Source organism: Purpureocillium takamizusanense, chromosome 6, assembly GCF_022605165.1.
Source record: "Purpureocillium takamizusanense chromosome 6, complete sequence".
Classification (NCBI taxonomy): domain Eukaryota; kingdom Fungi; phylum Ascomycota; class Sordariomycetes; order Hypocreales; family Ophiocordycipitaceae; genus Purpureocillium; species Purpureocillium takamizusanense.
In genome coordinates, this window is record NC_063073.1 from 1,610,979 (window position 1) to 1,633,443 (window position 22,465).

Genomic DNA, 22,465 nt, shown 5'->3' on the forward strand with positions numbered 1-22,465 from the left:
TGGGAACTCGCCGGCTGCTCCACCATGCCGAATTTGCGGCGGTTCGAGCGTGCAAGCGTGTCCCACCCCCGCGCGCGTGACCGCACACATCGAATCGACTGCTCCACGACATGGCATCGTTTCTCCCCTCCCCCATTGCGGAGTGGTGGGACACAATGCCATCATTCCCGCCAAGAGACGGGCCTGGTAGGGTTTTTTTCTTTGCCTGCTGTAAGTAGAGTGGAGTGGAGAGCTGCTATGTACTAGTAGCTGGTGAGGAGAAGTTTTTGCCCTGGTGACCTGCAAGCTGTTGTTGCTGGCTCGCAGACAGGAAACCCCCCCCCCTCCCGTATAAGTGCCCACGTCGGCTCCCGCCTGCAACACCACACTCTGCTGTGCAACGGACAATCACAAACACACACAACTACTACGGGACTGCACTGTACACAGACAGACGCCTCACGGGTCTTGAGAATATCCAATTGGATACCACTCGTTACGTCAATCCACTCCCTCCATCCACGGAGCTCGCCACCACCGACTGAGGCCCCTCCCCGGCGCCCATCATAGCTTCAGCGCCGCTCCTCTCACCTCCCGCCAACACATTCCACGCCGGCATCACATCGCCAGACATCTCTCAGCATGCCGTTCAAGTACTCCGTAACCGAGCCGTCCCCTTCGACGACCTCGTACGTCCGCACCGGCCGCGGCGGTGCCGGCAACGTGCGCCGGTCCACCCAGTTCGTCCCCACTGCCAGCAGCAGCAACACCACCACCACCACCACCACCAACAGCGCCTCCTCCTCCTCACGCCCGCAGCGATTCTTCACGGGCATCGGCGGCGCGGGCAACGTCGCCTCTGCCAGCACGGCCTCCCCCCTCGACGATGCCATCAGTCACGCCGCCGCCCGCGACAGTGCCCCCCCGCTGGGCTACTGCGGCCGCGGCGGCGCCGGCAACCGGTACTACAACGCCCCGGAGCGCTATGTTCGCAAGCCCAGCGACGCTTCGACGTCCTCCGCCGCGTCCGACGCTTCGAGCGCGCGCAGCTCTCTGAGTTCCACGGCCAAAATCTGGGCTCGCATCACCCACAAGCCATAATCGCCATCCCAATCCCCGCCCGCCTCCTCCCCTCTCTTCATCTCCCTACCCTGGCGACGGCCCTCAGTCACGATGCATGTTTGAAAGGAAAAGTCGCTGTTTGGATCCGACAATGATTTCTTTTTTTTGTTGAGCGAAAGGCGTTTGCATGGACGCGGGGACCTCAGAGCAAATGGGCAGGCCCGACACCGCGCCTGCCGTCTGGCACGGCATCATGATGGCGCGGTAGGCATAGCGACGACGTTGCATCTGGTGAACTATCTATATACCCCGGCACAGCCTTGATACGGTTGGCACGCTTGTATTTATTTCTGTACGTACTTTGGACCATGATATGATAATACATCGCCGCTGGTGGCCTACTTTGCGCCACCGGCAACACAATACTCGACTCCTCTTGCGCTCTCACGTCTCCTTTTATGCTTCTGCAAGCCCAGGCCAGCGGGCCACGCACAACCAGCAGCTCCCCAGGGTATCATTAGGCTCTATCAGACATGTGCATCTTCCACATGCCTGCCTGTTTTGCCTGCCTGCCTGCCCCACCGCTCGAACCCGATATCGACGTCACGGCATGCGGCAGCCCATCTTCCCACCGCCCTTCCTCGTAGCCGACCCAAAAACGCAACCTGCTCTGTCCATCTCGTCGTCTCACGTAAACTTGGTGTGGATGATGTCCGGGTTCTCGTGCCAGTCGTCGATGCTCACCCACATCTTGCGGAACGTGCTCAGCCCTGCCAGGATGCTGCCGCCGATCCACGTCGAGTACTTGCGCTCCGGCGGCGCGAAGATCTTTATCCGCATGTCCTTGACCGCCAGCTTCTGGAGCTCCGTCAGTAGCCTGTCGCCAAAGCCCTTGGTCAGGGTGCTGCCGCCCGACAGGACGATGTTGCTGTACAGCGACTTGCGCAGGTCCAGGTCCGTCCGGTTGATTGCGTCTACCACAATCTGGTGCACGCCTTGGTACTCGAGGCCGATGATCTCGGGGTCGAAGAGTATCTCTGGCGCACGGAATCGCTCGGGCCCAATCTTATCATCGTCAGTCTTCGTCGCAAGGATCCATCGCCTTCGCTCGCGGCATGGGGGCTCACCTTTAATCTGTGCCCGTCGGGCAGCACGTACTCGGCGTATTTGCTTTCGCTGGGCTTGACGCCGAGCCAGTCCCGCTCCTCTTTCCTCGGGTCGTGCGCCACATACGACACGCTCTCCTTGATCAGCCGCACCACCTCCTTCTCGGCGCTCGTGTGAAAGACGTAGCCGCTCTTGCGCAGCAGCGTCTGCAGGTACTCCGTCACATCTCGGCCGGCCACGTCGATGCGGCGGATGCTGCTTGGCATCGCGAAGCCCTCGTACACGGGAACGGCATGCGAGACGCCGTCGCCAGAGTCGAGGACAATGCCCGTCGTGCGACCGCTCGCGTACAACGATAGGACGGCCTGGATAGACGTGTGCAGCGCGGGGACGTTGAACGTTTCAAAGAGAATCTGGGCGGCCGTGTCGCGGTTGCTGCGCGGGTTGAGAGGCGGTTCCGTCAAAAGCACCGGGTGCTACTTGCGTCAGCAAAAGCCTCACGGTGATGGCGCGCCTCAATCTTGACAAACCTCTTCGCTTAGCGTCTTGAGGCCCTCGCCGTACACATACTCCCATATCCGCTCCATGTCGTCCCAGTCCGTTACGATGCCGTGCTCCAAGGGGTAGCGTATCTTGAGCAGGCCCCTCAGCTCCGTCGCCGCCTTCTGTCCGATGAAGACGTCCCCCTCCAGGGCGCCAGCGAGCACCCGCAGGTGCTTGGGCCGGCCGACCCAGGAGGGGAAAAAGCACTTTGGCAGGTCGTCCCCCGCGAAGCCGGCGCGAATCGTCCCTGAGCCATTGTCCAGAACAATGGGCGCGTTGTGAAGTATGTCTGTCATCGTTGCGTATAATTGCCGCTGCGGAGGAGCTTGCTCCGTGAGTGCGAAGCGTCTCCTGAGCTCCTCCTCGTCGTCGTGGGCGCGCTGTTGCGAGCTGCTTGGGCGCCCCTGACCGACGGTGCCCTACCTTGCAAGGACTCGGAGCTCGCAGCATGCACGGGCGCACTAGCTCTCGGCGGAGTTGGTGTCGAGAGTCTCGCCAATGGCGCACAAGACGTGCCCGCGTTCAGATTCAGAGCGTGGCGGCCTGGGCGTTAGGCCAAAGCAAGGGGAAGATGGTCGAAGCTTGAGCAACGCATCAAGTACACAAAGGAGCGTCGCGTTGGCCGACAGCTCCCTGCGCCACACACAGCCAGGGACATGGCCGCCCAGTGGCTTGCACGGCACGGTGAGCCACATCACGTGTAGCATGGAACATAGCATGTGTGGGCCTCAGGCAGAGAAACCACTTTAAAGTGGTTCGCGTGAGTTCGCGTCTCCCTTCACCGGAACCGCGTCGTCGACGTGCCAGACCGACCAGGTTCCTCTTCCCGACCCTGCAACCGCATCCATTGTCGGCGCTCGCCACAGCCTCGGGATTTGTCTTGTGGCTTTGCGTAACCCATTCCCCCTGATATTGACAAAATCTTCTGTTTGTTCGCATTCGCCCCGCATTCACCTTCAACGTCGCGCGCTGCAGCGCTTTCATGGCTGTCGACGATTGACGACGCCTCTGCAACCGCCAATATGGTCAAGGCTGCCCCTGCCACCGGGCCCGGCATCTACAGTGCCACGTACAGTGGGGTGAGTGCTCACTTTATTGGGAAGCCGGCATCGTCGCTTTGCTGTTCATGGTACCGTCGTGCGAGCTGGGCGGCAAGTCAACGAGGCCGGCTCGCTGTTCATATGGCGCATCTCCGTGTTCGACTAACGCGGGACAGATTCCTGTATACGAGTATCAGTTCGGTGCGGACCTAAAGGAGCATGTGATGCGACGTCGCCATGATGATTGGATCAATGCGACACACATTCTAAAAGCGGCCGGCTTCGACAAGCCCGCGCGGACGAGGATATTGGAACGGGATGTGCAAAAGGATGTCCACGAAAAAATACAAGGCGGCTATGGCAAATATCAGGGTATGTTTGCTCCACGTCTTGCGCCATCGTCCTCTAACGCAAACAGGTACCTGGATCCCCCTCGATGCCGGTCTGGCCCTCGCCCAAAGGCACAGCACGTTCGACCGGATACGGCCCATCTTCGAGTTTGTCCCGGGTGACGAGAGTCCGCCGCCTGCGCCCAGGCATGCCACTAAGCCCAAAGCCTTCAAGTCCAAACCGCCTCCTGCTGCTCCCAAATGGGGTGCCAGTAAGCGTCCAGTGCCGCCAGCATTGATGCAAGGTGCCTCGCTCACGCCCTCGGGTTCAGTGATGATGCACGATGAGTATGATAATGGTGACACCGTGATGGGCGGCGAGGAGGATACGCCTGATAATCTAACAGTGGCGTCCGCATCGTACATGGCTGAGGATGATCGCTTTGACATGTCGCACATGTCCACCGGGCATAGGAAGCGCAAGAGGGAGGAGCAGAGCCTTCAGGACCTGACGGAGCAGCAGCACGCGGTTTACGGCGACGAGCTTCTCGACTACTTTCTGCTATCTAGAAATGAGCAGCCAGCCGTCAAGCCCGACCCGCCACCCAACTTCCAGCCCAACTGGCTGATCGATGCGGAGAACCACACAGCTTTGCACTGGGCATCTGCTATGGGCGATGTCGATGTCATCAAACAGCTGAAGCGTTTCAACGCCGGAGTTGCTGTCAAGAATATTCGCGGCGAGACACCCTTTATGCGCTCCGTCAACTTCACCAACTGCTATGAGAAACAGTCGTTCCCCGCGGTCATGAAGGAGCTCTTCGAGACGGTTGGCGCTCGGGACAATGCCGGTTGCACTGTCATTCACCACGCGGCCGTCATGAAGAATGGGCGTGTCTTCAGCCCGTCGTGCTCGAGATACTACCTAGACCTTATCCTCAATAGGCTCCAGGAGACACTGGAGCCGGCCGCATTCCAGCAGCTGCTCGACATGCAGGACAGCGAGGGAAATACGGCGCTGCATCTCGCCGCGCAGAGAAATGCGAGGAAGTGCATTCGCGCCCTGCTGGGTCGTAATGCGTCGACAGATCTAACGAATAATGAAGGCGTCCGCGCCGAAGACCTCATCATGGAGTTGAATGCTTCCAAAAAGGATCGCGGGCCGCAGCGCTCGTCGTCGCCGTTCGCGCCAGACTCTCAACGTCACGTCTCCTTCCGAGACGCCTTTGCCGACAACACCAACAAGTCGAGAAAGCCGCCGCAGTCGTTCCAATCAGCCGCCGCCACGACCGTACAGTCGCGGATATCTCCTTTAATTATGGAAAAATTTCAAGATCTGGCCAAGAGCTACGACGAGGAGTGGCACGAGAAGGATGTGGCCGAATCGGAGGCGCACCGCATTCTCACTAACACGCAGGCGGAACTCAATGTTGCGCGGCAGCAGATTGCCGAGCTGGAGGCCCAGATGGAACCTGACGATGTGGCGGGCAAGGTAATGAACGAGGCCAACCTCGCCAAGCACCAGGTCTTGTCCCTCATTACGCACCAAAACCGCCTGAACATCCATCGGACCGTCGAGGCGGAGCTTGCCCGCATCAACGGCGAGGCCGCTACAGCGTCAGAGGAGCCGCAACAGCCGCAGACGTACGAAGAGCGGCTGGCCCTCGCTCGTCAGCTCAGCCAAATGCTCGCGGAGCAACGACAAATTGAGACGGACTACGTCGACGCCCTTAGCATGGTTGGTGTAGGCGACAAGATCGAAAAGTACCGAAGACTCTTGAAGCGATGTCTAGATCCAAAGGATGGCGAGAGCCTCGACACCAACCTCGACAGCTTGATCGGCATGATGGAGGAGGAGCGGGAGGAGCACGATGTGGACGTGCCGTCGCACGGAACCGCGGCGGTCGGCGGGCCTGAACCCATGGACATCGCCCTTGGGGTATAGCGAACCCTGCCTTCCGACCCGTTCCTTTAGTTCATGCTGGGCAGGCAGACCGCTCCCTTGCTCTTTTGACCGGAGATGGGATTCGTCCTGCTCCGTTTCACTCCATGGTTCTGCGAGGACCCCAATCGTCATTTACAACAGTTTCTTCTTTCTTGTTTCGGGCGCATTTAACAGGAGGTGCGCGTGTCACGCGCAGTCGTGGCTTGGTCGCCGCGAGCTGGGCTTTGCCGAGATGCATTTTTGGGTGCGGCTCTTGTGTCGGCTTCTGGAGCCTTTGCTTTTTATTCGTTACGAGGTACGAGGCGGAGCAGCAAACCGCGGCGTGTGGGTGGTGGCATTGTGTGTATCAGCGGGCGAAGCTGGTCAAGGTATCGGCGAGTATTGGTACTTGTTGTAGCTGCCTGGCAGGGGGGGCAGGCAGGGCACGTCGGTCCCGCGTGTTGGAGCTGGCGTAACGGAGAGGCTGAGCTGATCACAGCCATGTTGTAGTTGATCCAGTTCTTCGAGGTAACACATGTATATTGAGCCGGGACGTGGATCTAGCAGAGCAGATGACGACGCCCTCATCCCTGATTACGCTGTGTTGCTCCACCGAGCTGCCGGGGCGGAGCCGTGCCCCGCGCTGCAGAGAGGAGGTGATTGAATGCAATGCGATGCACGAGGCATGTACGTAGTTACAGTACATACAGTATTCATGCAGGTGTCGGCCTCGATGTTGCGGTCCTTGCATGACAATGCGGCTCACTGGAGCAACGCGATCCGAGCCGGTAAGGCGGGCGGCGCGATGGCTGGCTGGGGAGGCACGGCTGCCGCCAACAGACGAGCCCCAAGTGCGACATTGACGGAGAACCTGACCCGCTGGGGGTGCTGCTGTGCAGATCTGAGATTCTGGACTGAGGGTGAGCAGCGAGGCCCGAAGCAGGGCTGGCTGTCGCGGGGCGGTGAGGCTCATCATCCATCATCTACGTACTTAGGATTCTAGGGGGTGGGCGTGATGACACCAATTAGGGTGTGCGTATGCATATTCATTTTGCCCATTGCCCGACCAAACAAGGCTTTGCGAGACATGCAGACACTCACTCCCCCTTGCCCCCCCTCGGGAGCGGGTTTTGCCTCTTTCGCTGCTGTTGGACCAACACGCCCGCGGCAAGGTGCAGGAGGGAAGCGTCAGGTGAGCGAGCGAGCGCACCCGCCCGGCCACTCACCCACCCACACCACCCACAACACCCATCCAGTCACTGGCAGATAGATGATGCTCGCAAAAATTGCGCACAGCTCCCTTGTCCGCTGCCGCTGGCGGTCAGTCAATGCCAGGATGATGACGACCCTTTTCCCCCCATGGGTCGTCTACGGGATGGGACCGGGGGCGTGCGCCTCGCTCGCCTTGGTGCTGACGATTTTCGGGGGGAGGGGGTGCGGCATGCAAGCTGCACCACCGATCGTCCGCCGTGCCGCTCTGGTGTCGGAGAAATACTATGCGTGTTCGACGGCGGCTGGGCCAAGGGAGGGGTCCAGGGTCCTGGGGGGGACAAAATAAAAGATGCGAGATATTCCTTTGCCAGGTGGTGGATGGAAGGCCGGGTGCCCTGAGGGTGTTGCTGCCTGCCAAAGAGAGGCCGGTGGCCAGACGGAGAGGTCTGGCGTGTATCTTTAACAGACGGAAATTGTACAGGCTCTCTGGCAGTCTCATACGGGGGCAGTGCCGTGAAAGCTAGAGGTCCGCGGCCGTTCAACGGTAGCTCAAGCTGATTCATTACGCTGCATGATGCAGATGCTCGCAGCAGTGGAAAACTGACAACTAGCGACGTGAAGACAACGTCACACCCTCAATGTGTATCGCCATCGGGACCATCCGGGTCATCATCTAGTAGAGGAACCCCAATTTTCTGCCTCTCATCACCGTCCCGCTCCCGGGCGGCATACCAGACACACGACACAACGAGAACGTCCGCGATGAAGACGGTGAGAATAAAGACCAATGTTGTGGGCCGGGTTCTAGCCAGCGTCAAGCCCCTGTGTAGGTAGGTGTCAGCCGCCATGCCCAGGGCGCTGCTGCTAGGAGATCAAAGGGAGTAGTAGCGAACTCACAGTAAGGCGTTTGCGGATCCGAGAACGATAATGCAGCGCCCGACAATGACATGTGCAGACGTAACCCAGGTGTTTCTAGTTCCCCTTTTGTAGGACCGGTGATGCAGCCATCCGAATGCGTTTTGAAGAATAATGCTCAACAAGATGACTAGCCCCAGCAAGACGTGCGGCTCGGTGAGATATCTCTGTTCAGGGGTTTGTAGAGTTAGCTCGCAAAATATGACAAGACACACGAGGTCAACGAAAAGGAAGTGACGGGAGCTTTGAAGGGCACATTTATTCGGACCACTCACCAGCGGGTCAGCTCCAATGATAAATCCAGCAGCAGCGAACCCAACGAGGCAAGAAAGCGAAGCGCCGAGCTGAAAGTACAGATGCAGTCGAAAGGGACGCAGTTCCGTAAACCTCAGAGCCAGAGCTCCAGCAGGATACAGTACCATGATGCCCATGACGAGCGCAAAGCCGTGCAGGTACGATACGAAAGCCCGCGGAGCCCCGTCGACGATGGATACGCCTCCCGCATGCTCGACGGCGTTGTCGTTTTCCTTGCCAAAGTGAATGCTCGGCGGCCGTGACGTGTCTGATGGCGAGGCCCCCACCGGTCGTGAGCCAAAGTCAAAGGAGAAATGGCCCTTGTCATCGTGCATGGACAGACTGAACGCGCCGCCGCCGCTCCTCTCGCCCTGCGCAGTCTTGCTCACGCTCGTCGCCCATATGAAGCTCTGGACGCCGAGACTCTGCCCTTGAAGGCCCAACCAGGAGTCGTAGCCGTAGACCTGGAAGCTGGACTCGAACCATCCGCTGGTGTTGACGGCCGGCGATGGGACGGTCCATACTGGGAGAGCGGGAAGCGACTTGGGCTCAAAGTGGCCTCTGTACACACCATTTGTTAGCTACTGTATAGTATACCTACCAGTCGGCCAGCCTTGGGCAGTCCAGACGGAGGAGGCACGTACGTTGCTTGTCGAAGGTCTAGCGTGGGCTCTGGGATATTTCACCAAAGTAAGCAAGCTTCTTGGCAGGGGGGGATGGATGATGGGCTCCCCTCCGAGGGGAGGGTGGGGGGGGACGTGTGTAGGAGTGTTTGCGAATGGTGGCGCACCTCCATGATCGACATAGCCAATGATGACGAGCGCGCCGTACATGCTGCTCCCCAGACCTACGGCCGTCCATCCTCCCGCCGAGACGACCTGGTATCCGAACGTGGCGAGCAAATCTACTGCTTTCGACGTTGCGTTGTAGTACGTGTCCACGGCGAGGCACACGTGCAGTTGGACATGTGATCGTTGGTTGCAGTACTGGAGAGAGGCGAGGGCGAGGCTCGCCACGCTGGCGAGAAGAATGGCATAGGCGCAGACGCCGCCGCCGCGCCTTATTAGGGGTAAGGGGTGAGGAGGCATATTTCGTCGCGACGATCGGAGCGAAGTTCCATCATAGGGATTGGCAGGAAGGGTGATGCGACACAGTGTTGTCTGAAAAGTAAAAAAAAATAAAATTGTATCCTACGAAGTATATACTTGGATGGGCTTTTGCTAGCATTAGATGTTGGTTTTGACACGAGATGCCTTGCCGCCTGCACGACCCGAGCCGGAGGGTTATTCTCCAAGAAGGTAGCGCCACCATCGAGAGGGGCCAAAGGTTAAACCTTTTTCTTTCTTTCTTTAAAAAAAGAGTTTAAAGAAAAGACAAATTTAACCTGCCAGCTCAGCGGCTGACGATAAATGATACCGAGTCGGGCCTGAGGCCAGTCTTCCATGACCGCCGGCTGAACTGACGGCTGATGCGAGGTCGCTCGGAAAGAAGAAAAATATTTCCGCAGTTGGAAGCCGACACCCGCGCCCCGGAAAGCCACGCACGCTATTGTTGGTGTGCAAGGACTATTCACATGCCCTTCGTCAGCCCAGAATTCAGGTCCCTATCGTGGAACCCCGCCGTTGCTGCTCACGGCTGACTGGGTGGCGTCGTGTAAGTGACGTATCAGACCGCCCTTTTTACTGATCGTTGGCCGCCGAGAGCCGTGTGACCGACTTTTCATTTCCTGGTACAGTACAATGACTGTAATGACGGTGCCGGTGCGTCGTGATGGTTGGCTGTTGTTGACGTAGTAGCCATAGCTTATTATCATGACTGACCTAGGAGAGCACTTGCTGCACAGTACGTACGAAGATGCAGCACGAGTTATTATGGAAAGACGTTAGTTAGCGTTGTTTGCTGAAGGAGCACTGCATGCGCACCCATGCGACTCCAATCTGCATGCACCAGAACCCTCGTGGCGTGGGTTTTGTGGCGGCGGTGGCGTGTCCTGGATCTCGGGGATCCTCTATTGACAAGAGGGGCACGTCAATAAGATCCGGCTGGTTGGGTGGGTTGGGTTCTGTAGTGGTTGCCAAGTTTCTTCAACTTGAAACGCACAATGTGACCAGTCACATTCGTGACATCAGCGTGCCTAACTTGGGTAGCGAGCGAGCCAGGAGGGGAAAACCCAATCTGCGTGCTTCTCTTCGTGTGAGTGTGTGCGTGCAGTAACTATCATTCGTCTTTGACAGGCGTGCGAATGGCAAGGTGCAGCATAAGAGCCGACATGTCTCTGGGACAGTGTCACGCAACGCCTTTTACCAGGCAATAGAGAGAGGCAAGTGGCCACGCAACGCACCGTCATCCGTATCAGACAAAAGAACTGCAGGGGGCCCCGGGCTTTTCCGCCAGTGCCGTCGGCTTGCTTTCGCCATGATGGACAAACGAGGCAGCGGCAGCAGCATCAGCAGCGCGATCCACGCGAGGTTGGAGCAATATCTACGGTCCCCGTGGCACGTCCTGAAAGACGCCGTGCTCTTCTGCCTCGCAGCGGTTGGGCTGTTTGCCCTGCTCGCGCCGCAGCGCTTCACTTGCCCCGATACAACAACGACGATGACGACGATGACGACGACGGGAGGCGATGCGGCCAGCAGCCTCGCCTCAACATCATCATCATCATCATTATGGAAAACCAGCCCATCCACCGGCCGCCACGCTTCTTCTTCCTCCTCCTCTTCTCCAGCACGCGGCATGTGCAACTGCGGCGCCTCCGTCGCCGAGGCGCGCCGCCTGGGCTGCCGCTACGACACGCTCGCCGCCGCCTGGCTCCCGCCGCGCTGCATCGACCAGCAGCTCACCAACGAGTTCGACCACTCGGGCGACGGGCCCGGCGGCCGCTGGGGCTACTGGTACGACCTGAACCTGACGCGGCCGGCGCGCGTCGAGGACCTGGCCGACCGCGCCGACGACAGGACTTTCCAGTTCTACTCGACGTCCGAGTGGCACACGCGCCACTGCCTGTTTTACTGGCGCAAGATGCTCCGCGCGCGCTTCACCGGCGTCCTGGTCGAGCCCCGGTACGACACGGAGGCGCACGTCACCCACTGCGGCTCCATCTTTGCCAGGCACGATTCCTTTGTGGTGTCGGCGGCTGTCGTGCTGAACTCGGATGGCGGCGAGCTCTAGACGACCCCCGGGGGGGGGGGGTGTCAAGAACAACTGCGTAGGGAGAACGAAAGCTGTTTTTTTTTTTTAAAGAAAACACTACAATGCCAGTCAATGGCGGGTTTGCATGTCATCTCACCACCTCCCTCAAGGTCCGATATGCCTTAAAGGGCGATGCACAGAAGCAAGACGAGTCGGCGTCAATCGCCATCTCGCGCAACCAGCCTCCAGGCAGGCAGGCAGGCAGGCACATACTTGATACTCAACATGGCGCCCTCTCTCTCACTCTTTCTTGGTGACGAGGGTGGACTGGCATACGAAGAACCCTTGATGCTCCGTTGCCACAGCGGGTTCGATAGCAAAACCTGGCCGGTCAACACGCGCGGCAGCTCAGGAGCCTATCCTTTTCTCCCTGGAGCGCTTCCTGAACGCTATGGCGCGGCACATACAAAGTTGCACAACGGGCACAACAGACAAGTATAGTGGTACTTGCCTCGTAATGGCAACGCAACCATCAAATCTGGGACACCATCATCTTGAAAACCGCAGTTCGAAGCGATCGCGGTTGTCGGGCTTGGGTACAAGACGCAAAAGCACAAAATAGATTTCACATCCGACTCTTCCCGTTGTTGGCTGAACTCGGTAAGAGGTAGATGGTGAGGGGGGGGGGGGGGGTTCATGTACATAGCCGGAAGGTCCGCAGAGTTTGAGCCTACGCAAATGCAATGCAGGGATGATGCTGGAGCAGTGCCAGGGTCTTTGAACTTCAACGGCGACAGCGGCGCGCCCAGGTCACAAAAGCAACAAGTAAGAAGTTCACGAACGTACGCACCACGATAAGTTCGGACCCAGGGCAGCAGTCGCACGGCTATGACGACGTCCTTTTCAAAAACATGTCCATCAACGGACAAGGCAGCGTATATATGAACGTCGATCGAATCCCCGCCCTTTTTTGTGGACTCCCTTGGCCGTCGACTGATACCCGTAGAAACAGAACAATCATTTGGCAGTCACCAGTCAATATTTGTTTCTTCAACACGGTGGCGCCTCATGCAGGTTCGTCTTTAGCCTTCTCCATGCCCTGCACGATCGCCAAGCCACGTTCCAAGGGGTGGAGCCGAATGTCTCAAAAGGCAGGGGGGCCAAGGGCGCCCAGTCTCGCTCTCAGGCGACGCGAAAAGGAAGGGGGGTAAAAAAAAACAGCACGCTATGGGTTGCCATCCCAGGGGCCACAGCTCAAGAGCGATCAGATCTAGCGCTACGAAAAGATCGTGTGTGTCTTGCCAAGCTCGCCCAGCTGAGATGGGGGCGGGCCAGCGGCGGAAAATTGGTGCTGGTTTCGGCGCGACCGTGTTTGGGCGAAAGAAAAAAAAAGAAAAGAAAGAAAGAAAAGAGCGCCTCCGAGTAGACACGATCCGATACGGTGGCAGTAGTAGCCTAGAAATGAGTGCATGAGTCGATTTTACCCATTTGCCAGGGTGCGAGGACTCGGTCGTGGTCTGTAAACGTGCAAAGGTTGCAGTGAGAACCCTCCGCGGGACCTACGAAGTGGCGTAAATTACCAGGCAGAATTAGAATTTAGTACTACAATCAGGCACGAGCCGCTGTCACCAGCCACCTTATGTACCCCCACCACCCGGCACGACCGCCACAGCTCCACTCCACTGACATGGAGGATGGCGCCGCTCGCTCGGGGCAGCGCGATGGTCGGGGCAGCGCGATGGATGGATACCTACAGTAGGTATTCTAGAAGGCCGACTAGCGATTTGCTCAGCTGTGCAGGGTCGGACGCACGCCCAACAAAACGACCCACGGGTCTGCCGTACCAACCAAAAGTTAGTAACGTCGGGTGCTACTACTGACGTACTACTGCCTGCTGCACTTACAACCCAACCCAACTTCGTATTTTTCCGCCCGCTCAGTTCGTTGGGTGGTGGTGCATCGCCTCATCGCCTGATTTTTGTTTCCCCCTGCTCCCGCGTATGGCAGCGTATCGGGCCTGCCGTGTAACGGTGATTGTCGACGCCCGTGTATCGCGTCCATCGGCAACCGGGCGGGCGAGCGGGCGAGCGAGCGGCATCGAGACGCACCCCGGCCGATCCCAGCTGCCGCTCCGGCAGTGACAGACGAGCCACGCTTGCTTTGACCTTTTTTGACTGGTTTAGCTCTGCGCTTGCATACCGACGCACGCACAGGAGGGATGCACACGTTACTCTATTGGCGCGGGAGCTGGCGGACGGACGGATGGACACCCTCATGTGGGCGAGGGCAGAAGCAAGCAAGCAGCGTTGCGTCCCGTCCCTTTGTTTGGAGCGATGCATCAGTGAAATTCGTCAGACATGGAACCAGAACCACATCAGATCATGACGTAGGGGTGGTGCCGTTCCTTGCCGGGATCGGTAGTAAAGTAAGTAAGCTCTCCCTGCACTTGATCGCCGGCGCATTGCTTCAACGTACTAGGTATGTATGCAGTATGCCGATGCTGCGTCGCTCGGCAAACTCGCGTCTTGCAGGCTTTCCTCTTGCCGCAAGTGATGAGGAACTACTACCTAGACCTTATATGCCCAAAAGTACCAACGTAAGTGACTGTGCACAAGCCAAGAATGATACATTTACTCCAGTCGGCGCTGTGTTAGTAGTCGTGCTTGGTATTGAGCAATGATGTACAGCTAGGTACCTGCGGTGCCGACCGACGTCTGCGAGCGACCCGTGGGTTACCAGAGTCATGGAGTGCAGTCTCGTGACCCGGCCTCCTTCCTCCAGCTGATTGAGCAACAAAGATGCACGACAGGGTGGATGGATGCTACATCACGGGACGATCGTTTGTCTTTCATCCCACGTCATCTACGAGCCACAACGACCTACTACAATATTCGCAGCGACACTCGCCGCCGCCCGCCTTCCTTCCTCGCCGTCGTCAGCATCGTCAGCATCGCCGTTTCGCCACTGCAAAGCGCAGCGCAGCGCCTCCGAAACCGCAACACAAGCACCACGCCCTACCGCACCGAGCCCGACAGTGTCAGACAGACTGACAGCCGGGCCGCCGCGTGCGTCCACCAGTCTATTGTGTCCGTCCATCCGTTCATCCGTCCGTCGGTCTGTCCTCCCGCCTGCCCGCCCGCCCGTCCTGCTTTATATTGTCGCCCTGTCTTAGACGGTCCACCTTTGGGGAGGGGCGACCACCCCACGCCGGAACCCCACGTTTGCGCGACGCGACGCAATCGCCGGCACCCGTGGAGCCTGCATGGCGCAGCGACGAGCCCAGCTGAAAGAAAGGCCCATGATGATTGCACACCCCGTCCCGCGACCCAGCGCCCACGCCCCCTGGCCGGCCGGTCGGGCCCCCCTCGTGCCAACCACGAGCCCAGCCCGCTCCACCTTGTCGCCCCTTCGTCCCCGCCGCCGCCGCCGAACGAGGTGTCGCCGCGCGTTTGGGGCCTGCTGAACGCGCTTCCCCGCCGCAAGCCCCTCTCGCTTGCCCTGCCGAGCGCTGGCTCTTGGTCGTTCGCGGCGCTGTCGATGCTGGACCACGCCTGGGCGGCGGTTCGCATCGCCGGCAAGGGTCGTTGTTGTCGTCGCTGGTCCGGTCCTGTCCGGCCTTCTCGCAGGGCGCCATCTCGCTTGGGTGGACCGCCCGGCGGCGCATGCTTTGGCGCCAATCCGCTACCCCGGACGAGACAATCCAGGCGTCATAGGCATTGCCCGTTGCGGCTCAATAGGGCTCACCTCAGCTGGCACCTTTCGCTTTAAAACTACGGCTGTTGGGGTGGACTGGACCGGCTGCTGGGACTAGCTAGGCCTCGCAGCGCCACATCCGGCTCGTCTCCAGCTGGCCTCGTGCCAAGGGACTCACTCTGGACGTGCTGCTCCGTCGCCTTGGCGGTATCGCTAGTACAGAGTGCCGTGCAATACTGTACAGTCGCTAACTACTAATCCGGCTGGATAGTACTGTACATACGCACATACCCATACTTCGTACGCACCAAGGAACGAGCGAGGTAGGGTTGCCGCCGGCCCGCCCGACTCACCGCCGTCGTCCTCTCATGTCCTGCTGAGCAACACGGGTCCGCGGCCGACGTCCATCGGCCAGCAGGTCGCGAAGCGAAGCCGGGCACTCAGGCGAGCGAGGCACGCGTCCCTGCCTGCCTACAGCCGTCTCGTCGGGTTCGCCACAGGACAGAGCTGCAGACTTGCCTTGATTCTGCCAAACGCTGCCCGGATCTGCCAAAAAAGAGGCGGCCTGCCATTTCAGGCTCTAGCCGCATCTGACTCTGTTCCGGCAGCCGGGATGCGCCATGGCCCTGCCTGTGTCGCCGCCATCTCCTCATTGCTTGTCGTCAAGCCAGGTTTGACTGACTCCACAGCCAGCTTGATGCTTCCCGATGCCGCTTCGCCCCATGCGTCAAGCACGAAGCATGCAAGTACGTACCACGAGCGGCATGCACACACACACACACACACACGCACACACCCCCAGCGGCACGCAACAGTTCGCATGCACACTACCTACGTCAATAAACGGTTAGTGACGGACCCGTGGCTGCTGGGGCTCTCTCTCGCTCGGCATGTACATGCCCTTCGGCAACGGCCGGGGTGCCGTTACAACAAGCCTTCCTCAGCCTGGCCGCCAACCCGAGGCGAGCTAAAATTGCCCTTTGTTGCCATCAGCAGGGACGACTGCAGCTGAGCGTGTGTCGTCTGCCGCGGTCCTCGCTGCGCCCAACGCCGTTTTTCCACATCTCGAGTGGGCTCCTCCCTAGCATGTCAGTGTTACGAGTAGTTAGTGCGCCGCCACGTCCGGCTGCTTTCTTCTCCCCCGGGCCTTGGGTGTTGCAGTGAACCCTGGCATATAAGGTTCAATGCGCCGGTCTTTCGCGCCACCGTTACGAGAGGTTATCATTCCTCGCCATCTTGGCCTCGAGTCATCGCGGCTCACGAACGTTTTTAAGACGCCGCCCTGCCCTTCCCGCCTTGATCGTCTTTAAAGGTTACGCAACAGTAACCACGTACGAGAGTCAAACCAGTCATTGGCGCTCGCCGTTTGTACACGCCAGGCCCTGTTATCTCGGCCATCTCCATCTTTATACGAGCTCTCGCCCGCCCTTGCTTGCCTTGGACCGACGACGCGAGTCCACCAACGTCTCCGGCAGGAGAAGCAAGCAGCCTCCAAATCGACACCGGGCTGCGTGCGCCAGCCCTCGTCTGTCTGCTCGGCTGGAGTGGGCTCCCCCCATTTCCCTCTGGGACGAGGCGGCGGTTGGAAAGCCCCAAGACGCCGTCTGACCGCAGCAAGTAGTGCGACTTGTCAGGGACCCCTGGCTGACGACGACGCCAGCCCGCGCGGCTGTCCGCAAAGAAGCGCTGCCAACCAAGAAAGATGCCGGCCACCAATCGAGGACCAAGGATACCCGCAGGTGCCGCCACCTCGATGAGCTCGCGCTACTACTTGAACGCCCAACAGCCCGCCTGGGCCATGTTGCAAACAGGGCTGACAGTCTTTGCCCTCTTCATCATCGCCCGCTACTGTCTGCGGCGACTTTTCTTATGGTGGCGTGGCCCAGTTGCAGTTACCCTCCCGAGTCGTGTTGGATCTGCCACCGCCGGCGTTCGAGCACAAGACTCCCCTCGGTGGATCATGGATGAAAAGTCGCACGAAGCTGCGACCTTGGGCACGACTACGACGGCCGTGGAACCGGTGACTGTGGGCGGCGCCGCGACGTATCCCCAAGAACAACAAGTTCCGCGGGCCACCAAGGCAAAGCTCAAGGTCAATCCGGATTGGAGGGGTGGTGGCGCAAGCGCCCTGTCAAGGCAGTTCGTTTCGCGACTACCTCCTGCGCCGCCGCTTACGCCGCCAGAGCTCAGCACTGCCGTCTTCACCCTCCGCGATGCGCCTCACCAGACGGACAGTTTTATTCACCAGCCCAACCCCGACTACATGAGCTCAACGTCTTTTGTGTCGTCGCAAACGGGCGGCCCTGCATCGCCCACGATCCCGCGCAGGCGGTCCTACAACAGGACCGTTCCCATTGGAATTCCCATGCCGCAGGGCTCGTCGCTCTCCGACGCCGACTCGGTGGACTTGGCCTTCTCGCCAAGCTCGTATCCGCCAACGAGCCCGCTGCTTCCGCCGCCACCGCCGAGCGTCTCCCGAGTTGACAACCCTCATCCCCAAGGCCCTCGCGAGGTGGGCGTCAAGGGCGAGATCATCTCAGTCCTCGACGGCGAAGGCGCCGGCTGGACGAGGCACACGCGCGTCTACGGTGGCGGCGTATGTCTGGCCTGTGCGGCGTCGGGCGACGGGCACGGCGGGTTCTACGGCGCGACTGTGACTCCCGAAGAGATGCGATGACGGCCACGGAGGGAATCATGTCAAGTCCATCCTCGCACCACATTGCTGGCGTTGGTCGGATTACGAACGTGACTCAGCGGCGTTTCTGTTACGTGGACGAAGACCGGGTCGGTCATGCCATGGCATGGGTCGGCCGTGGGCGCATTTCACTTATTACTAGTATAGCATTTCCTGTTTTCGATACCTTTACCTGTTCGTCTAGTACTATGTACGTATGTACATACGTTTGGGGGAGGATGCGTCTCGCAGTCACAATGGACAGCGAACGACGATAACAAAAGCGGGCGCGAGCAAGCAAGCCTGCAAAGCGCACCATGGCGCAACACGTTTTACGAAGATAATGACACATCATTTGCCAGCCTCAATGTTACCTCGAACCACGTTGACACGCGACTTGGGGGGGGGTATGTATCGTATCGCCTCCTTGTATCGCCTCCTTGTTGCCAAGACCAGACAAGGCCCGGCGGCTATCTCATCAGCCCTACCAACCGACCGACCGACCAGACCAAAGCGTGCGCGTGCGCGTGCGCGTGCGTGCTCACAAGGATCTGTTTTGTAATCTGACATTACCGATCTACGTACGACATAGTACCACGACGATTGGCTGGCGGGCAAGGCAAGACGAGGGCAGCCCCATCCATGGCCGCCCCCCCTGCCCCTTGTTGCACGGCCTGGGGAGGCGCTGCTGCTATGTACTTCGTATGTACTGTTGCCTTTTGCCTCGTTCGCGTTTTGATACTCAAAGGGGGGTCCTCCAAATGTGTCGAACTGCTGCTTTACTTTGCCTTGCTGGTTGCCCGTCGGACTGCCCTGCCTATGCTGCATCCTCCTCCCCTCCCTGTCTCTCTCGTACCGACCAGCCGCCGCCCTGCCGAGATGACCGGGGGGGTGAGGGGTCAGGCGGGGGCGGAGCGCGTCGCTAGCGGGGATGATGATGATGATGCTGCTGAGGATATATGTAGTAATGATGAAGGCGGGCCAAATTGCAGAAGACGAGGGACGCGTGATGACGATGATGGTGGCGGTGTGTGTGTATGTACTTGCGTTGCTTCCAAGCTGCGCATACATAGTATGTCATTTTCCGACCACAAGAGAGAGAGAGAGAGAGAGAGAGAGCCCGTCAGCCCTCGTTCGTGCATTGGGGGGGCTGAACGACGAGGCGCAACCCCCCCCTCCAATTTTTAACTCGTGTACGTATATCTATCTCCTACAAAGTACAAAGTACAATTTACATTACATCGACTCCCGTGCGTGAGATTGCGCACGGCGTGACCCGCAAAGATCAGCATGATGAGCAGGAGAGGAGGAACTGCCCTTTCGTTTTCGTTTCGCGTTCAGGCAGCAACAATACCAAGCCGGGGCGTTGCAGCGCCGCGTCTGACAGAAAGGTCCCCCCCCCCCCCCCGGTGGGTGCCCAGGTAGGTAGTAGGTAGGGCTGAATTTTGCCCTCAATTCTCCATCTCGCGGCAAGGAGGGGCGGGAGGGGGTTGGGTTTCCAGGGGTGGGGTGGTACTGTACGTAGTGGTAGTGGTAGTGAATCTCGTGTGGTTCCACTGCAGCAGCACGAAAGCTGAAGCTCCGACCAAGACTGGGGGAGACAAGAGGAAGAAAGGAGTTGGGAAGGCGTCGTGATAATGGCTTCTTCTGCACCCGCGTGATGGGAGGGGAAATGCTATGTGTGTGTGGCGGTCGGTCGGTTGTCTGCTATTTCTTTCACGACAGGATTTGCACTTTCTTGTTGGTGTTTCTTGGTGTACTATTTGTTGTTGTTGTCGTCGTTGCTGTTGTTAGCGACGGCGGAGGCGGCGGCGGCGGGCGTCGTCGCGCCGTGCGTTTTCTTTGGTCCACGGGGTGTGTGGGCTCACCCGTTCTGGAAGGATTTCTGATCATGGGGGACTAGACTAGAGGGGGGGGAGAAAGGGGAGGGGGATCCGCATGTCGTGATACGTGATCACGGCAAAGCAAGCCACTACGCATCTACCTCTCTTTCCCTCTCTCGCTCTCTCTGCTCTGCTCGGCTCGGCTTGGCTCCCCCACCTGCCGTGCCGCTGCCGCCGCCGCCGCTGTCGGGCATACAACACCAAGCGCGCGAAGAAGCGGGCGAGCGAGCGGCTGGGTGGGCGGGCGTGGGTGGGTGTGCGGGCTGACAATGCCATTGTGCGGTGGTAACGCACCGCACCCTGCATGGGCGGAAGGGAGGGGTGGGTGGACGAGAAAAACGAAATGCCGTGCGTGAGACGACTGCATCCGGCAGGTGCTCGATATGGCAATGGCGGCGGTCGAGGTCTGCAGTCGTGACGACGTTGAGCGGCGGCGGCGGCGGGCGGCGGCTGCTCTCCCATGACGGTAAGTGGCGGAGGAGACAGACCAGACCAGACAGACAGACAAATGAATGAGAGAAGACTCTGACGTGAGAGTAGGGAAACATGACATGACAGGACACTGCGAGAGAGGGGAAGAAAAAATCAGAGCCGCGTCGGTCCGCACCGGGCACGTGTTCTGACACCCTGTCTACGGTGGCGCCTGTCATGTAAGAAACACACCAGTGCCAACAAGAAAGGAGCAGGAAAAAAAAATCACAAGCGGCCGGCCCTTTGGAAACCGGTCAGTGTACAGGTGGGAAATTTTTTCCTTCTTTTTCTTTTTTTTTCCTGGCATCAAGCGTGAAGGAAACTCACACACATGTACGTAGGCGCGGCCGGGGTAAGTACCATGAGGAATCAAGACTAACATGACATAAGAGAAGGACATTCCGACGAAGCCAAACGGCTAATACTACTGCTACTGCTACTGCTGTTGCTACTAATACTACTACTACTACTACTACACACACACTCATGCACATTCGAGTGAGTGGTGGTGGAACCCCCCGCCCGCCCGCCCGGCCAACTTCGCGGCTGCGACTCTGCGAGTGGTCGGGGCTCACCCATTGCCAACTGCGGCACGGGAAATGGGCACCTCTCAGTCACTCACTCACTCAAATGCTTGCGCAGGCCAGGCGCGGGGGTTGGATAGATGGACGCCAGCTCAGAGCTAATAGTGGTAGTTGACAAGGGGGAACGAGGCGGGGGGCCGGGGGGAGGCAGCGGCGATTGCGAGCCCGCTGCAGCCTGTCCGAGGAGGAGCTGCTCCAGGATTTGGGACGGGTGACGGCACCCAACTCTTCATGAGAATATCAGCTCGGGGACGGATGTATGCGGAATGGTTGGTTGGTTGGTTGGTTGGTTGGCTGGGTGGGATTGACAAGCCATCTATCTGGTCGTGCGACATCGTCCCCTGTCAGCCCTACGCATGTATCTGTACATGGATGGATATGGTAGTAGTAGTGGAACTATACTGTACCACGCGTGAGCTTGCGAGGTGAGATGAAAAAGACGGACCCGTTCGGCGACCACCTACCTAGCAAGTTGATAGTTTACCAACTTGGTCAATAGACCAGGTGGAACAAGTGCCGCCGCACCATGTTCGGTGATGGTTCCGCATCGCCTTCCGCCTCACCCAGGTAACCCCCCTCCCCTACATCAATGTGCGCAGGCAGACAGAGAACATGCCCCCCCAGGAAAGAGGCGTCAGTGAACCTCGAAAAATAACGGCACTTTCCGATAGCATCATCTGTCCCCAGGTCCACCATTTCAAAACAGCGCACCTAGCGCGGCATTGCCTACGCACACCCTCCTCGCCTCGTGTGCGCTTCTCCGCCGTCACCGGCCAGTCCCTCGTCAGTCAGCAGCCCCCCCCCCCGGGACGCGTTGCATGTCAGACGACATATTGTACATAGTACACGCCGACGCAATGTGGAAGAGGGGCCAATCATCCCAGCTTATGGTCATTCTGACCGCCCGTCGCCCGCCCACCTGGCCTCACCTCAATTGCAGCCGCCAAAGAGACACATGTACAGTATACGCTCCTCCTCCGCGGACGTCATCATCGGATTTCGGGTCTGCTTCTGCAAAGCAAAGGCAGGTGGCCGCGAGCAGCAGCAGCAGCAGCAGCGGCCCCGGTCACTTCGGCTCGCGGCTCCGCACCCTGAGATGCGAGTGCGAGCGAGTGCGGGAGGCGTGTGAGAAACATCTCGTCGCAGTACGGTTTGTCTAGCCCAATTCAAGTACGCGTCAGGAGATCTGTCTACGCAGCGACTCGGACTGCCTTCTGATCTACCTCGTTTGGCAATGTTTCCCGTCATGCTGACATGCTGTCAGACGGTGGGCGAACAGCGTGTCCGACGGCGTCCATATAGCCGTATGGATGAATGAGGTGTCCGGACAACCTCGTGTGTGTGTAGGCACTCTCTTTGTCGTGAATCCTTGCTATATATCAACCGGTGGTATTGCATCTACTCAGCATGTGAAGGTTGTCATGCCGCTCCTTTATCGGCGGATGGAAACGCCTGCCGCCAGACATCAACGCATCAAAGGCCCGGATGCGCCCTGCAGAACCTCTGCATGCAGGCTCCTTGGCTGTCTGCGCCAGCGTTCAGGGATTTCGGTCTTTGCGCCTTGGTTAGTGAGGCCCGGAAAGGTCTTTCTTGTAGGTCTCCCACGGGGCAGGCACTGCTGGTATA

The 22,465-nt window shown here is 59.0% G+C and overlaps 7 protein-coding genes across 7 annotated transcripts; 4 read left to right on the forward strand and 3 right to left on the reverse strand.

The window, feature by feature from the left end:
- The first annotated feature begins 375 nt into the window (after nt 1-375).
- On the forward strand, nt 376-1,434 carry JDV02_006978 (uncharacterized protein). Its single transcript, XM_047988418.1, has one exon. It carries the CDS (start codon nt 622-624, stop codon nt 1,078-1,080), a length of 459 nt encoding a protein of 152 aa, XP_047844413.1. The 5' UTR covers nt 376-621; the 3' UTR covers nt 1,081-1,434.
- Nucleotides 1,350-3,267, reverse strand: ARP1_2 (centractin- actin- protein of the dynactin complex). Its single transcript, XM_047988419.1, has 3 exons — nt 2,679-3,267; nt 2,169-2,624; nt 1,350-2,106 (listed from the first exon to the last, which is right to left on the reverse strand). Exons 1-3 carry the CDS (start codon nt 2,985-2,987, stop codon nt 1,729-1,731), a joined length of 1,143 nt encoding a protein of 380 aa, XP_047844414.1. The 5' UTR covers nt 2,988-3,267; the 3' UTR covers nt 1,350-1,728.
- A 252-nt stretch (nt 3,268-3,519) lies between these two features.
- MBP1 (Transcription factor mbp1 (MBF subunit p120)) lies at nt 3,520-6,553 on the forward strand. The gene is made up of 3 exons (XM_047988420.1): nt 3,520-3,770; nt 3,908-4,103; nt 4,150-6,553. The coding sequence occupies exons 1-3, from the start codon at nt 3,714-3,716 to the stop codon at nt 6,003-6,005; spliced, it is 2,109 nt and encodes a 702-aa protein (XP_047844415.1). The 5' UTR covers nt 3,520-3,713; the 3' UTR covers nt 6,006-6,553.
- Nucleotides 6,554-7,778: 1,225 nt separating this feature from the next.
- On the reverse strand, nt 7,779-10,290 carry JDV02_006981 (uncharacterized protein). Its single transcript, XM_047988421.1, has 5 exons — nt 9,196-10,290; nt 9,050-9,077; nt 8,387-8,966; nt 8,094-8,278; nt 7,779-8,018 (listed from the first exon to the last, which is right to left on the reverse strand). The coding sequence occupies exons 1-5, from the start codon at nt 9,491-9,493 to the stop codon at nt 7,832-7,834; spliced, it is 1,278 nt and encodes a 425-aa protein (XP_047844416.1). The 5' UTR covers nt 9,494-10,290; the 3' UTR covers nt 7,779-7,831.
- Nucleotides 10,291-10,624: 334 nt separating this feature from the next.
- Nucleotides 10,625-12,538, forward strand: JDV02_006982 (uncharacterized protein). The gene has a single exon (XM_047988422.1). The coding sequence runs from the start codon at nt 10,821-10,823 to the stop codon at nt 11,571-11,573; it is 753 nt and encodes a 250-aa protein (XP_047844417.1). The 5' UTR covers nt 10,625-10,820; the 3' UTR covers nt 11,574-12,538.
- A 4,391-nt stretch (nt 12,539-16,929) lies between these two features.
- Nucleotides 16,930-17,904, forward strand: JDV02_006983 (uncharacterized protein; the record flags this gene model as incomplete). The annotated part of the gene is made up of 1 exon (XM_047988423.1): nt 16,930-17,904. One exon carries the CDS (start codon nt 16,930-16,932, stop codon nt 17,902-17,904), a length of 975 nt encoding a protein of 324 aa, XP_047844418.1.
- A 1,478-nt stretch (nt 17,905-19,382) lies between these two features.
- JDV02_010866 (uncharacterized protein) lies at nt 19,383-20,298 on the reverse strand. The gene has a single exon (XM_047992607.1). It carries the CDS (start codon nt 20,244-20,246, stop codon nt 19,806-19,808), a length of 441 nt encoding a protein of 146 aa, XP_047844419.1. The 5' UTR covers nt 20,247-20,298; the 3' UTR covers nt 19,383-19,805.
- Between the last annotated feature and the right edge of the window lie 2,167 nt (nt 20,299-22,465).

Excerpts from the sequence above, each read along its gene's own strand:
- ARP1_2 (XM_047988419.1), bottom strand. The coding sequence starts at position 2,987 with ATGACAGACATACTTCACAACGCGCCCATTGTTCTGGACAATGGCTCA. Across the intron at positions 2,625-2,678 it reads TCAAGACGCTAAGCGAAGAG|CACCCGGTGCTTTTGACGGA; the intron begins GTTTGTCAAGAT and ends TGACGCAAGTAG. Across the intron at positions 2,107-2,168 it reads CCGACGGGCACAGATTAAAG|ATTGGGCCCGAGCGATTCCG; the intron begins GTGAGCCCCCAT and ends GACGATGATAAG.
- MBP1 (XM_047988420.1), top strand. The coding sequence starts at position 3,714 with ATGGTCAAGGCTGCCCCTGCCACCGGGCCCGGCATCTACAGTGCCACG. Across the intron at positions 3,771-3,907 it reads ACAGTGCCACGTACAGTGGG|ATTCCTGTATACGAGTATCA; the intron begins GTGAGTGCTCAC and ends AACGCGGGACAG. Across the intron at positions 4,104-4,149 it reads CGGCTATGGCAAATATCAGG|GTACCTGGATCCCCCTCGAT; the intron begins GTATGTTTGCTC and ends TAACGCAAACAG.
- JDV02_006981 (XM_047988421.1), bottom strand. The coding sequence starts at position 9,493 with ATGCCTCCTCACCCCTTACCCCTAATAAGGCGCGGCGGCGGCGTCTGC. Across the intron at positions 8,967-9,049 it reads CTAGACCTTCGACAAGCAAC|AGGCCACTTTGAGCCCAAGT; the intron begins GTACGTGCCTCC and ends TGGTGTGTACAG. Across the intron at positions 8,279-8,386 it reads TCATTGGAGCTGACCCGCTG|AGATATCTCACCGAGCCGCA; the intron begins GTGAGTGGTCCG and ends ACCCCTGAACAG.
- JDV02_010866 (XM_047992607.1), bottom strand. The coding sequence starts at position 20,246 with ATGGGAGAGCAGCCGCCGCCCGCCGCCGCCGCCGCTCAACGTCGTCAC.
- JDV02_006982 (XM_047988422.1), top strand. The coding sequence starts at position 10,821 with ATGATGGACAAACGAGGCAGCGGCAGCAGCATCAGCAGCGCGATCCAC.
- JDV02_006978 (XM_047988418.1), top strand. The coding sequence starts at position 622 with ATGCCGTTCAAGTACTCCGTAACCGAGCCGTCCCCTTCGACGACCTCG.